The sequence below is a fragment of the Carya illinoinensis genome, chromosome 3, assembly GCF_018687715.1.
Source record: "Carya illinoinensis cultivar Pawnee chromosome 3, C.illinoinensisPawnee_v1, whole genome shotgun sequence".
NCBI classification, from domain to species: Eukaryota; Viridiplantae; Streptophyta; class Magnoliopsida; order Fagales; family Juglandaceae; genus Carya; species Carya illinoinensis.
In genome coordinates, this window is record NC_056754.1 from 12,325,541 (window position 1) to 12,339,027 (window position 13,487).

Consider the following 13,487-nt stretch of genomic DNA (forward strand, 5'->3'; position numbering starts at 1 on the left):
TTTTGAATGGTCATGGAGGTACAAAAAGCGGCGGCAAGGCAACGTAACAGTGCAAATCGCACTAAGGCCATGGGTCTAATAATACTCACTTCTGAATGGAGATAAACTAAGACTTGGAATTGTTAGAGAATGGCTTAGAGGTGTTAGTGAAGCTAATGGATGTGGTGGCTAGCCGTGGATGGTGGTGAAAGTGGCGGTGGAAGTAAAAAAATGGCCCAATCGGATTTTTGCTTGTGGTGGTTGTTCCGGCGACGGATTGGAGCATGAAATGGGTGGGTTAGGTCAGCAAGAGGCCGGTGATGAAGTGGTGAAGAAATGGTGGCCATAGGTGGAGCGACGGCGGCACTAGAGCAAATGAACGACAACGGCTTGAAGGGGCTCATGATGGCTATCAGCGGCGCGGGAGGGACTGGAAACGGAGGAGGGTGGACGCCAGTAGGTGGGGAAAAGGATGGGAGGGGCGGTGAGAAGCATGGCTGGCGGACGGCGGTGCTACGGCGGGACGAAAAAAATCAACGAGAAGAAATGAGAGAGCTGTCGTGCGGGAGGAGAGAGAGAAAAATGGGAAGAAAGAAAAGAAAAAAGGAAAAAAATGAAAGAGGAAAAAGGAAAAGAAAAAAAGAAATGAGGGGTCCAATCCTTGCATCTTGGGTCATGAAACTGATCCAACGAAAAATAATTTTAAAATAGCAAATTTAAATAAAATAATTTAAGCTCTCTAACTTAGTAAAATAAAATAATAAAATTCAAAAATAAACTAATTTAAAATAAGGAGCACAATAAAATAAATAAAAGTCAAATAAAACACTACAACTCAATATTAATCAAATAAAATAGTTAAAGCTCAACAATAAAACAGTTCAAGCTAAAGATTAATTTAAATGTGAAATAATTATTAATATCAAGAAAAGACATTATTTAAATCTAATAACTTAAAGAAAATCATAAACAATACAACGAGAAAAACTTTTAATTTAAAATAAAAGAACCACTAATTATAATAATTTTAAATAATCATTCAATAAAAATACACATAAATACGGGGTATCATATTAGTAAAGAAATAATTTTAAGTAATATGATTGAACACATTTAACCTTATGATATTTTATACTTTTATTTGATTTAAAAGACAATTTAATAATAATAACTAAATACAAAACTTTACTTTGATTGATTTTAAAAATAATAATAATATCTAGTGAACAACGATAAAAGATAACATGTCAATAGCACCTCCAATAGCTTCAATAATATAAATAAGGTCGAAATACTATACTATATTAATATTTTGTACTTTTCTTTGATTTAAAATGTAACTCAATCCTCATCCTCGTCCGCTTCGTTCTTTTCCTCTTCTTCATTTTCTTCTTCCTCTTCTTTATCTTCTCTTGCTCTTTGTCATCAATTTACTTTTTTCCTGAAGCCTACATATAAATTCAAATGAGGGTCCAAAAAGTTCAAAACAAAGTTCAATTGACACCAACCAAACATACGTGAGTGTTAACCTATGCATGCATGTTGGTGCTCACTAAGTTCCGTAACTCGATTAATTCATTCTTGCTTAGAAGTTGGTATCGAATGCTGACTAGTTTGTCTAGCAGGGGTTGGCCCAATCCCTAAATAGCACACACATCCAGGCCGTTCTGAGCCTATAACTTTAGAATAAATATCATCTGAACTCACATGATGGTTTCTCCATACCCTGTTTCTATGGGTGTTGTGTCTTGTGTCAAAAGTTGCGGCATAAAATTATCATCGTACAAGACTGATAAATTTTTCAAATTGATTATCAAGCAAACGCTCGCCACTTAGTGCAGTCGAGTCCAGTTGCCGCCTATCCCTCCAAGCGGACCTCCGTGCTTGCACCTAGTGCAGCCGAGTCATCTCCCTTCTATCTCTGCAAGCCTAGCCCCAAACTTGGGGATCATCATCACTTTGGCAAGCAGAAGATCGAGGACCAATTTTCAAAGTTTATATTTTACACGTAGCTTGATTTGAAGATTCTCAAAGTCCTCTTGTAGAGCAAGATGACTTTAAGAATCGTGTAGTAACTAGAAGGGATAAAATCCCCTAGTCCATATGGAGCCCAAGCTCAGCCCTTGAGGTGCTATCAGGAAGGGACCAGCAAACGACAAGGAGGGACAAAAGCTGAGGAAGGAAAAATGTGTTAGTGGGAAAAGTAAGGAGTTGACAGGAAAATGGGGGAAAGGAGAAGGAAAAGGGGTCAAGCACGCGAGAGAGAATGACAAAGTGACATAAAGCTGAGCTCTTCATGAACCACTAACAGGGGTGAATAAAAGAGATTTGAGATCAAAGACTTTGGGGGCTTCTTCTTCGAATTTCGAACTTCTCCTAGATGACCAAAGGGAGAGAGCTTCTTTAACATCTAGACAAGAAACTCTAACTTTATCATTTGTATTGTGAGCTATGAGAGACCGTGACAAATTGTAAAATACTCCTATTTATAATGGATTTCCAACCCAAATGACTCATGGACATAAGCCTAGTGCCAAACCATGTAAATCTATGTGTTTTGTTCTTCATTTGTATTTGCTACATTTATCTTCTGTTCACTGCAATGAACGTATGCACTGACATTGTATAGCTATTCCAGACTGCCATTGAGGACCCAAAATGAGACCGATCGAAGCCTGAACCATCATCATGGGCTGGAGATGACTCCTCCCTTTTTAGCCTATCATTGTAAAATAGGCCTTGAAATTGGACTTTGTAACTTTATTGTTTTATTCATAGAATAAAGTAATATATGAAAGAATCATAAGGCTTTTTCTCATACCACTCAAAATTAGACATGCGATGCTTGTTTTGATGTGCTTCTTGTGTAAGATCAATCGTGCAAAAAAGGATCAATAAATAAGAATAATGAAAACATTCCGTTTATTTGAATTGAAGTTATTTGGATTTGCCTATGAAGTACTTTTAGGGTTTTTGCAGCAATTTGATTAAACGATTGGTTGTACTTGTGCAAACCAGAAAATACTTGCTTTCAATACCAAAAGTAAAAAGAAAGACCAATGCCCTAAGTAGGATTGGTAAACTTTGTGTAGATTTGAGGGGTGATCACACATCAAAAAGAGTATCTCTTGGATTTGTTTCCTCTTCATATGGTGATGGTTCTCGTGGAGTGTTGATTGAGTCAAATGGTTGTGCCCCTTGCTAATGATTGTACCATTTGCCAACCAGTGCTATGTGATCTATAAATAGGGACCATATATTCACAATAAACATACTTGCAGTTGCAATTCCTCTATCAAGCAACAACTTGTGGGACAAACACCGTAATAGGTTTGTCACCATTTTGTGAAAACACCAACGTATTTTCATTCTTATATCCTAGCAATGGTATCAAGAGCCTTGTCATAATAGTGGGATTGTATTCTTGCATAGAGAAGACCATCAATATGTAAGTGTTTGGTTTTGCAATCACACTTGCATATTACAACCACTTACAAACACTCTTGGAGCCAAATTAGAACATTTTTCAAGTCATCATAGTGGGAGGGCTTGAATAAACTGGTAATATACAAAACTCCCTAGCTATTACTTTGAGGAAAACTCTAGAGAATTTAAACTCAAAGGGGCAAAAACACTTAGTCCAAAATAGAGTAAGGCAAAGAAATTCTAAAAAGTTTTTCAGCTGGTCTTTGGAGTCCCTCACCAATGCTAGGGTTCGAGAGTGTCAAGGACACTTTAGATATTGCCTTATCACTGTCCAATACGTGGGAAGAGGAAAAGTGTTTGATTTTTTCACGATCTGGTTCTAGTGTGCGCGAGGAAAAAGAAGACACTATTGGTCGAACTGATGTCGTTTTGAACAATGTTTCTTGGAATTCAAATTAATTGCTTGGCTCTAAAAGACGTTTTCATTCAGCCAATGGAAAAGAAAGTCGACGAAAATGACATCGTCATTTTATCCACATCTGAAGTTCCAACTCCAGCAATGGACAATGTCGTTTCACATAAGGCCCATTTCACTGAGGCCCATAAACTTATAATAGAATTGACCCAAGCCCAAGCCCAGGCCCAGGCCTTAAACCAGCGTCCTGACCCTTGTCCTGAAGTGATGCAATAAGCCGCAAGCTGAGCTGCTGATTTGACTACACCGTTGACAAAGCCAAAAACTAGTCTGCTGCACCTAAATCCTGTCCAAACCGTTTAAATTATAAGAAGTTGATCATCCTCTCCTTCATAAAATGCAAGTTACAATCATACTTAATAATCTTCCTTCATCTTAGTATCACATTATTACTTTCTTAATACATAGTGAAAAGGAAATAACAATGATGTTACTCCCAGTATTTTTGATACTGGAAGACTAAATGACAAATAGAAGGAATAGAGAGAATGGGTCATCCAATTTAATGATGGCTCAAGACACACGTTTTGATCTACAGAAAAAGAAGAAGTGAAAATAGTTTAAGAAAAGGAAATGGTTAAAAAAGAGGCCGAATAAACCATTCAGTTCAAAAAGGATGAGCATGAACTATAAGAAAAGTACTACTTATTTATGACCAGTTATTTTCTGCAGAAATAACACTTTCCTATCAAAAAGAGTCTATTCTCGTTACAAATAGTCATTCGCGTCACAAATAACTTGTCATAAATAATTATTTTTCTTATAGTAATACATTACGGAAAAGAAAAAGAGAGTAAGGAAATTGTGATGACAATTTTACAATTAATGCTCGTCAAACCAACATTAGATTCTTGGTGGATCGATATGCAGCAACAAGATATATTTGCAAGACTAAAGAATTGCTTGCCAAAGTACTCGAAGAAAAACAAACATGTGAGAACAGAATATACATCGACAACAACACATATTGCTATGTCTTGGGGCAAGGTACGTGATGCAAATTTTATGTAAATGTATTGGGGATGGTATGCTGTTCTTCAATGTTGATAACTTTGCCTAATTTTTCATAAAATCTTCTATTCCCAAAAGAAATATATCTATATATATAGATGACATGACACTAAGGCCCATATCAAACACTTCACTGAAGGCCATCTCTTTGAGAAATATTTGTGATGCCTCTATATCCATTTTATTTCTTGCTAAATCAGCTTGTCTGTACTTTGTAAGCACACATGAGCATGCACGCTGTTTTTATTGTTATATTTTTGTATGAACTGTCGTCGTAGCTTGCAAAATACTAGCACAGTGTGACAAATTAAGCATGAAAGACTTTATGAAACTTAATGCTAGGAGCTCTGTCTCCAAATTGATTTCAACCCATTGGAATCCCCATCTTACTTGTCATGAAAAGGATTCAAGATTACAGATAAATTAATTGATCATAAAATATTTCTGCCTTTAAGCAACCTTTTGTGCTCATGCGACCGCAGTAAATTAAGCCTTAATTCATGGAATGGTCATAAGACATGCATGAATGTTGTAGCTTGCGTATTAGCTGGAAAAATGTTGGGGGGGGGGATCTACTTTTCACTCTTAAACTATCAAGAGTTTGTTATTCTACATCTCAAACTATCAAGAGTTTATTTTAATTCTGAACTTTAATTTAGGTACAAAGTATCATTTTTAATGGTTGTGAAGTCCCCAACAGTTTGAGGGTGGGAAATGTACTTTTCCCATAATAAAATTTTTGTCACATAGTACTAATTAATTGCCGTATCCATCAAGAACACCCAAAATATTTTAGAATAAAAACAGAAGAGAACCAAGATATGAGGATCATAATTCATTCTCTTTCCGAAAGAGACAACGAATTGGGATCCACATTGATTTCCACATCTATGTATACGAAAGGGTGACATATTTACTTGTACTTAACGCGTGAACGACTCTGAATCTTCAATGCATGAAACTTAACATTAATCAGCACCTATTATTTCAAATTGATTTAGACCCATTGGACTCACATCTTATGAAAAGTAGTGCCCGTTTAAGGGAGTTCTCAACAGTGAATTGAGATATAAAATATTTGAGATAAAAATTAAAAGTTAAATAAAATATTATTTTTTATTTTATAATTTAAAATTTTTAAATTATTTATTATATTTTATATAAAAAATTTCAAAACTTATAATAATTGAATGAAATTAAATGAGATGAGTTCATTAGAGATCTCTCGATTTAAACAATCCTGACATTCAACATTGACTGTGAGTCGTGTCAGGTGCCTTCACTTTCGGAGTTGGACAAGACTTCTCACATAGCAAATAATGGTTCTCTCAAGACATTAGTATATTCCTCTAATCAACCTTTCCGCTCATGAATTTGAACTAAAAACCCCTAAATCCACATTAATAAAACCTTCATTGACAAATATATATTTTGACACACCAATAATATTCATTATTTCTAGCTAGTTAAAACGTTCGTCTTAGTTGTGGTATGAATGCTGCAGGCTGGTTGCTCGTACACGTGAAAGACATTGGAAAAAAGAAATACCGAATAATTTTGAATGTTTAATGGCTGAGACAAGTAATGTGGTTTGTACATAGAGATGTTTCAATCTCATTCTATTTTATTTTATTTTAATATTTAAACATTACGAGTAGAAATACTTTTTAATTTCTTTATCTAATTATTATTTAACTTTTACAACTTTATCAAACTTTTAAATAAAACACAAAAAAATAATTTAATTTTCTTAAATATTAAAAAATTAAAATTTTATAATATTTTAATTTTATAATATTTTAATTTTATAATATTTTTACTCAATTTTCCTCTCATTTTCTAAAACTTCATATAATACTTTAACTCAAACCATTTCTAACTCATCTTATATATAAAAAAAGTCTACCCAGCCTTCGGTTTTAGGGTCGCACTCCACACTTCTGATGTGGGGAACCCGGCTCTTCACCTACATCACGGTTTAGTCACCTTCTTTTCTCAGACTTCTTTCACTTGCCTCCCTACTTCTCCATTTTCTCATAATCAAGACAATGAGCCAATTGTCTCTTCTCCCAAATCTCCCGCACGTAGAAGCCCACCCCAGCCAGCAGTGGCGGAGCCACGTTGGGGCAGGGACCCATTGCCCCCCCCCCCCCCCCCCCCCCCCCCCGGAAATTTGAAAAATAAAATTATACATGTTAATTTTTTTAATTTAATAAAATAATATTAATTTATCATGTATTGGCACCTCCTCTAGAAATAAATAAAACACATCTCATATAAAATAAAATACATATTTTTATTATAAATAAAATTTAAAAAAAAAATCTAACTATAACCGGTAAGATTTCTCACCTCTTTCCATTTTCTAAAACATTTCAATTTCTATGTTATAGCTTAAGGCAATCTGCTAGACTGTCATTTACTGATTTACAGACTTTATTACCTTCACACGGCACAACAATACTTCACATCTCGTCCTTCACATTTTTTTTTCTCCATTTTTCAAAATAACACCTCTTGTCCTTCACATTTTATTTTCTCCATTTTTCAACATCAAAACGATTCAAACAAAGAAGAAAAGAAGAAAGCTTTACCTGTGAGGTGCGACCACCAACTAATTGACCCATTTCCATTTTCCTGATCTGCAAAGGACCAAAACTTTTCTCAGTTCTCACATTCTCGCATGACCAAATGGCGATTCGCAACTAGCTCTCACTCCATCGCATTTCCAAACAAAAGTTCGCCCGAATTGTCCCAGCTTTTGGCTTTTGATTTTTGAAACTTCCACTAGAAGCCTTTCGGTCAAAGAGTCAAATTGTCAAGTGTCAAAGGCTTAAAGCTTAAAACTAAAGAAGTTAAAGAACTACCTTTTGTCTCTGACTCAGTTACTTTTTGACCTTTCTTTGAATTCTTTTTTTTTTTTTCCCTAATCCTCGATGGCAATACTAGGCCCTCACACAATCACACTCACAGTCTCACTAGTCACTACAAATTCAAAATATTATTATTTATTTATTTAATAGATTAATACTTTATTTATTTAGTAGATTAATGATTTTTTTTTATATAGCAAACTAACATTTTTTTAGTAGATTAACAGACATATTTGATAGCCCCTGCTAGATTGCCAATTCTCATCTCACGGTGACGGTCCCACAGGGCATCATTTCCTTACACCTTACTCCTTTATCTGCACGCATGTATGTTCTTTTTCTTTATAAAAATTTTATATTAGTGTTAAGCATATTATATATATTACATAGATTAATTGTGTATGGTTGTATGTATTGATTTAAGTTGTTTTTTAAATTGTTTGATTTTAATTTGAGACCTTTTAATAGAATCTATAAAGTTTATCTAAGTTTCTAACTTCATTTTATATGTTTAAATTTGATTTTAAATTTAGGTTCATGAGTGATGTCTAAATTAAAAACTATCGACTCATTCTTCAAAAGAAAAGAAGTTGATCTTTCAGAAAATTCTTCTAAAATTCCAAGAATTGAACCTGAGAAAAATCATGTTCTTAACTCTCCAATTTTGGAACCTGAAGGAATTCATTTTACATCGTCAACACTTAATTCTAAAGAGATTGATATATCTTCTCTATAACGAGATCCGGGATTAGGCCCTCCTATATGAGATTATCCAGTCAATCAATGTGATGAAATAAGAAGAGCTTATTTAAAAATGGGTCCATATCAAATACGTATCTCAAAATATCCATTTTCTAGTTCTGTAAAGCATCCTCGTCGTTTTCAAGCTTCATGGTTCGTACAATTTGGATCTTGGTTAAAGTATTCTCCATCAAAGAATGATGCATATTGTTTACCTTGTAATATTTTTACAATGAAAGCATCTCAAAGTTCTGGATGGGATGTATTTACCGTCATGGGATTAGAAATTGGAATAAGATTAATAATGGAAAACATTGTGCCTTTTTTAATCACTAGGTGGGAGCAACGTGCAAAGCACGTTTGTCTAATTTTATGAAATGATTATTTGTAAAAAATAATATATATTTTATAAAAATTATTGATGTCACTTAATAATTCAAGGCATATTGGAGAAGATAAAAAAATTAGTTCAAAATATCATATAATCTAATACATATTTATAATATCCATAATTTTAACAAAGATGTATACGAAAAATTTAATAAAAGTCTAACACAAACGGTAGTTCAAAATATGTGTCGTTTGATGTTTGTATTATAATTCATCAATTTATGTAATCCTGTAAACGATCAATAGAGACAACATTGAAATTCTTATTTTGCTGTTGGTTGAATCGATCAGGATCAACATAAAGTTAAAACATAATCTTTTTATAAAATTTGTGGTATAATATTTTTTTATACATAGCATATATATAAATCCTAAAATATATTTTGAAGTTGTTGACCGAATTTACTCTTTCTTGATTAACTCAAGGATCACGACCTTTGTCACGTGCCCATCATAGCAAGCCCACGTGTGGAATATGACTTAGTGGAAGCTACGTCCTACTGCCATGGTAAAAAAACACTTTGATTAAACACACTTGTATTATATATTATATGAGATTTTTAAATTTAGAAGACTCAATAATCTGATTTAATGAAACGTATAATACACATGTATTATACTTAGGAATTCACGTCTTATGCACCTAATACACATGTATATGTTAAGGAGAAAGAGAAAAATATAATAACTAATCTTTAATTACTTATTATTATATAAACTATTAAGTATTGTAATTATTGTGATTAATAAATCATATAACAACATTAAATGTTATCTCTCTTAACATTTATGTCTTCATTCTATATGCCGATTACATTCACACGTATTTAAATAAACGGTGTTAACTTTAACGGAAAAACAAGAAAAACCGTTAAAACAAGATTTTCCGTTTCATACACACTTTTTATATATAGAAGATATTGGGGAGGATCCTTGTTCTTCTCATAATAATGCTGTGAAATCTTGTGAGGATTTATTGAAACAATCACAACATATTGATAAAGTAATGAATGCACAAAACTCTGAACAAATTCTCAACAATCGACTCCGAGTAAAAACATTTATTGATGTTGTTCGATGGCTTGCATTTCAAGGATGTGCATTTACAGGTCATGATGAGACCTTTGATTCAAAAAATCGAGGTAATTTTCTGGATATGCTTAAACTCTTGGCTTCGTATAATGACAAAGTTGGAAAACTTGTTTTGGAAAATGCTCATAAATCCTCAAAGTATAATTCACCCCAAATTCAAAAAGAGATTTTAGAAGTTCTTGCAAAGAAAGTAAGAAATAAAATTCGTGAAGATGTTGGAGATTCTCAATTTTGCATTATTTTTTATGAGGCACGAGATGAGTCTAAGAGGGAGCAAATGGCTATAATTTTGAGATTTGTTGATGTTGATGGTTTTATACAAGAACGATTTTTTGATCTTGTACATATTAAAGACACATCGGTATTGACTCTAAAGAATGAAATATCTGCAGCTCTTTCTCTTCATTGTCTTGATATTCAAAATATTCGTGGACAAGGATATGATGGTGCTAGTAATATGCGTGGTGAATGGAACGGATTGCAAGCATTATTTCTTAAAGATTGCCCATATGCATACTATGTTCATTGTTTTGCTCATCGTTCTATTTATGAGTTTTTTCTCAAATTTAAACTTTATTATAAATGTGGTGGGCGCTTTATGTAAACTTTATGATGAATTGCAAGCTGCTCAAGCAACGCATATTGCACATATGATAGCCATTGATGAACTTGAAAGTGGAAAAGGAGCTAACCAAATTGGCACTATCAAATGAGCCGGTGATTCTCGTTGGGGTTCTCATTTTTATTCTATTTGCAATCTACTACAAATGTTTGAAGCCACTTGCTTGGTGCTTGAAACCATAATAAAAGAAGGATCCACTTACTCTCAACACGAGGATGCGAATCCTGCTTATAAAATGATTACCTCATTCGAATTCATATTTACTTTACATTTAATGAAGGAAATCATAGGTATTACTGATATTCTTTGTCAAGTTTTGCAGCAAAAATCTCAAGATATTTTGAATGCCATGAATATGGTTTCTACTACAAAAGGACTTATTCAAAAGTTGAGAAATGAAGGTTGGGAAAATCTGCTTGAGAATGTTGTCTCTTTTTTCAATAAATTTGATATTGACATTCCAAAATTGAGCTCTCGTTATGTACAAGGTCGTGGTCGTCATCAACGAGATCACATTACGATAGAGCATCATTATCATTTTAAAATATTTAATGCTACTATAGATTTTCAAATGCAAGAGCTTGACAATAGATTTGGTGAAGGAACGACAAAACTTTTAATGCTTAGCTCAGCTTTGGATCCAAAGGATGGGTATAAATCTTTTAATATTGATGATATATGTTGTCTTGTGGAAGATTATTATCCTCTAGATTTTTCTGAGAATAAGACAATCAATTTAAGGTTTCAATTGAAACATTTTGAAATTTATGTGTTTAGCAATCCGATGTTTCAAAATTTGAGATCCATTGCAGATTTATGTCGAAGATTGGTAGAGACAGAGAAATCAAATATATACTATTTTATTGATAGATTGGTTCGTCTAATTTTGACTCTTCCAGTGTCTACAGCAACCAGTGAACAAGCATTTTCAGTTATGAAGATTGTTAAAATAAGGCTTCGCAACAAGATTGAAGATGAATTCTTAGCAAATAATTTAGTTATCTATATTAAAAAAGAAATAGCTAAGAATTTTGATTTAGATTCAATACTTGATGATTTTGTATGTTTAAAAGAATGCAAGTTACAATTTTAGACATTTTGTATTTTTTTTGTTTAATATATTGGTATGAATGTGTTTATATTATTTTAATGATATATTGTTATTGACATATCAAATAATTTTTTAATACATAAATTGAATTAAACGTATTTTATTTTTATTATAAATCTTCCTATCAGATTATTATATTTCATAAAATAAATTATATAAAAGTAGAACAAAAAAATATTTTATATATATTGTTTTAGCTTTGTTTGGCCCTCTAGAGTAAATTCCTGACTCCGCCACTGCTGGGAAGGAATGGGAAGCTTCAACTTCTTGATCTTTTGTCAAATAATTTAACTGGGACTCTGCCTCCTTATATATGTTTTGGGAATCGGCTTAAGATTCTAAATACTGAAGAAAATTTATTGGTCGGTCCAATCCCAAATTCACTCGAGAGGTGTGAGTCGCTATCTGAGATTCGAATGGGGCGCAACTTTCTCAACGGTTCAATGCCAAGAGACCTTTTCAGTTTGCCCAATCTCACTAATGTGATGCTGCAGAGTAACCGTCTGGCTGGGAAGTTTCCCATTTTCTTGAGAAACGATTCTAAATTGGTGATACTAGATATTTCTGACAACAAGATTCATGGGGAGCTACCTAGTTGGATCTGGAGACTTCGGGATCTTCAGATTTTGAATCTTTCTCATAATTATCTAGAGACTCTAGATGTGAATTTAAACTCTCCCAAAACTTCCCAATCCTCATTTTACATTCTAGACCTTCAATCCAACCAGCTCAAAGGGCAACTTTCAACTCTCCCATTGCATTTTAGAGATGATTACTTCTACCATGCGGGTCTGACTCGTCTTAGTAGCATTTTTTTCTTCTCTGTTTTGAGGAATAAATTCAACAGGACTATTCCTACGTCAATGTGCAATGCTACACTTCTTGAAGGTGTAGACTTGTCCAATAATCTCTTGATTGGCATGATTCCCCAATGCTTAATTGCAATGAATCTAAGGGTGCTGAATTTAGGGGGAAACAATCTTACTGGTGTAATTCCCGATTCCTTTTCAGAAGACCTTCTGAGCTTACAAACTTTGGTTCTAAATGGAAATCAACTAGAAGGAGAGCTACCAAAATCCCTAGCCAAGTGCAATACACAATTGGAGGTTTTGGACATCGAGAACAACCGCATTCAGGATACCTACCCTTTATTTGAAGAACATAGACACGTTGCAAGTCCTTATTTTGCGATCTAAACAATTTTATGGGTCTATTAATTGTCTAGACGCCAATACCACCTTGTCCAACCTTCAAATTTTAGACCTAACCTTAAACAATTTTGTTGGAAGGTTTCCAATACGTAATTTTTCTAGCTGGAAGGCAATGATGGAAATAATCGAAAAGAAAATAGAAAATAAGGGTGCAGCTTATCGATATGCCATTGCTTTATATTTACCCTATCAAAATAGGGTAAAAGTTACAATAAAAGCTCTAGATTTGGAGTTTGTGAACATCCTACCTATCTTCACCTCACTTGACCTATCGTGCAACAGTTTTGACGGAGATATACCTAGAGAAATAGGAGAATTCAAAATACTATATGTCCTCAACTTATCTCACAATGCTTTTACGGGTCAAATTCCACAAGCTTTAGGAAAGTTGAGTGCTCTTGAGTCGCTAGACTTGTCAAGCAACAAGCTCATTGGAGAGATTCCTCACCAACTTGTAGATGGTCTTATTTTCCTGACATTCCTTAACCTTTCATTCAATCAATTGGTGGGAAAGATTCCACAGATGAACCAATTCATAAAGTTTTAGAAATTTCAT

At 33.6% G+C, this 13,487-nt stretch overlaps 1 protein-coding gene across 1 annotated transcript; it reads left to right on the forward strand.

Annotated features, from left to right (window-relative positions):
* Window positions 1-9,901: 9,901 nt before the first annotated feature.
* Window positions 9,902-12,916, forward strand: LOC122304493 (receptor like protein 22-like). The gene is made up of 2 exons (XM_043116768.1): window positions 9,902-10,507; window positions 11,936-12,916. Exons 1-2 carry the CDS (start codon window positions 9,902-9,904, stop codon window positions 12,914-12,916), a joined length of 1,587 nt encoding a protein of 528 aa, XP_042972702.1.
* The last annotated feature ends 571 nt before the right edge of the window (window positions 12,917-13,487 follow it).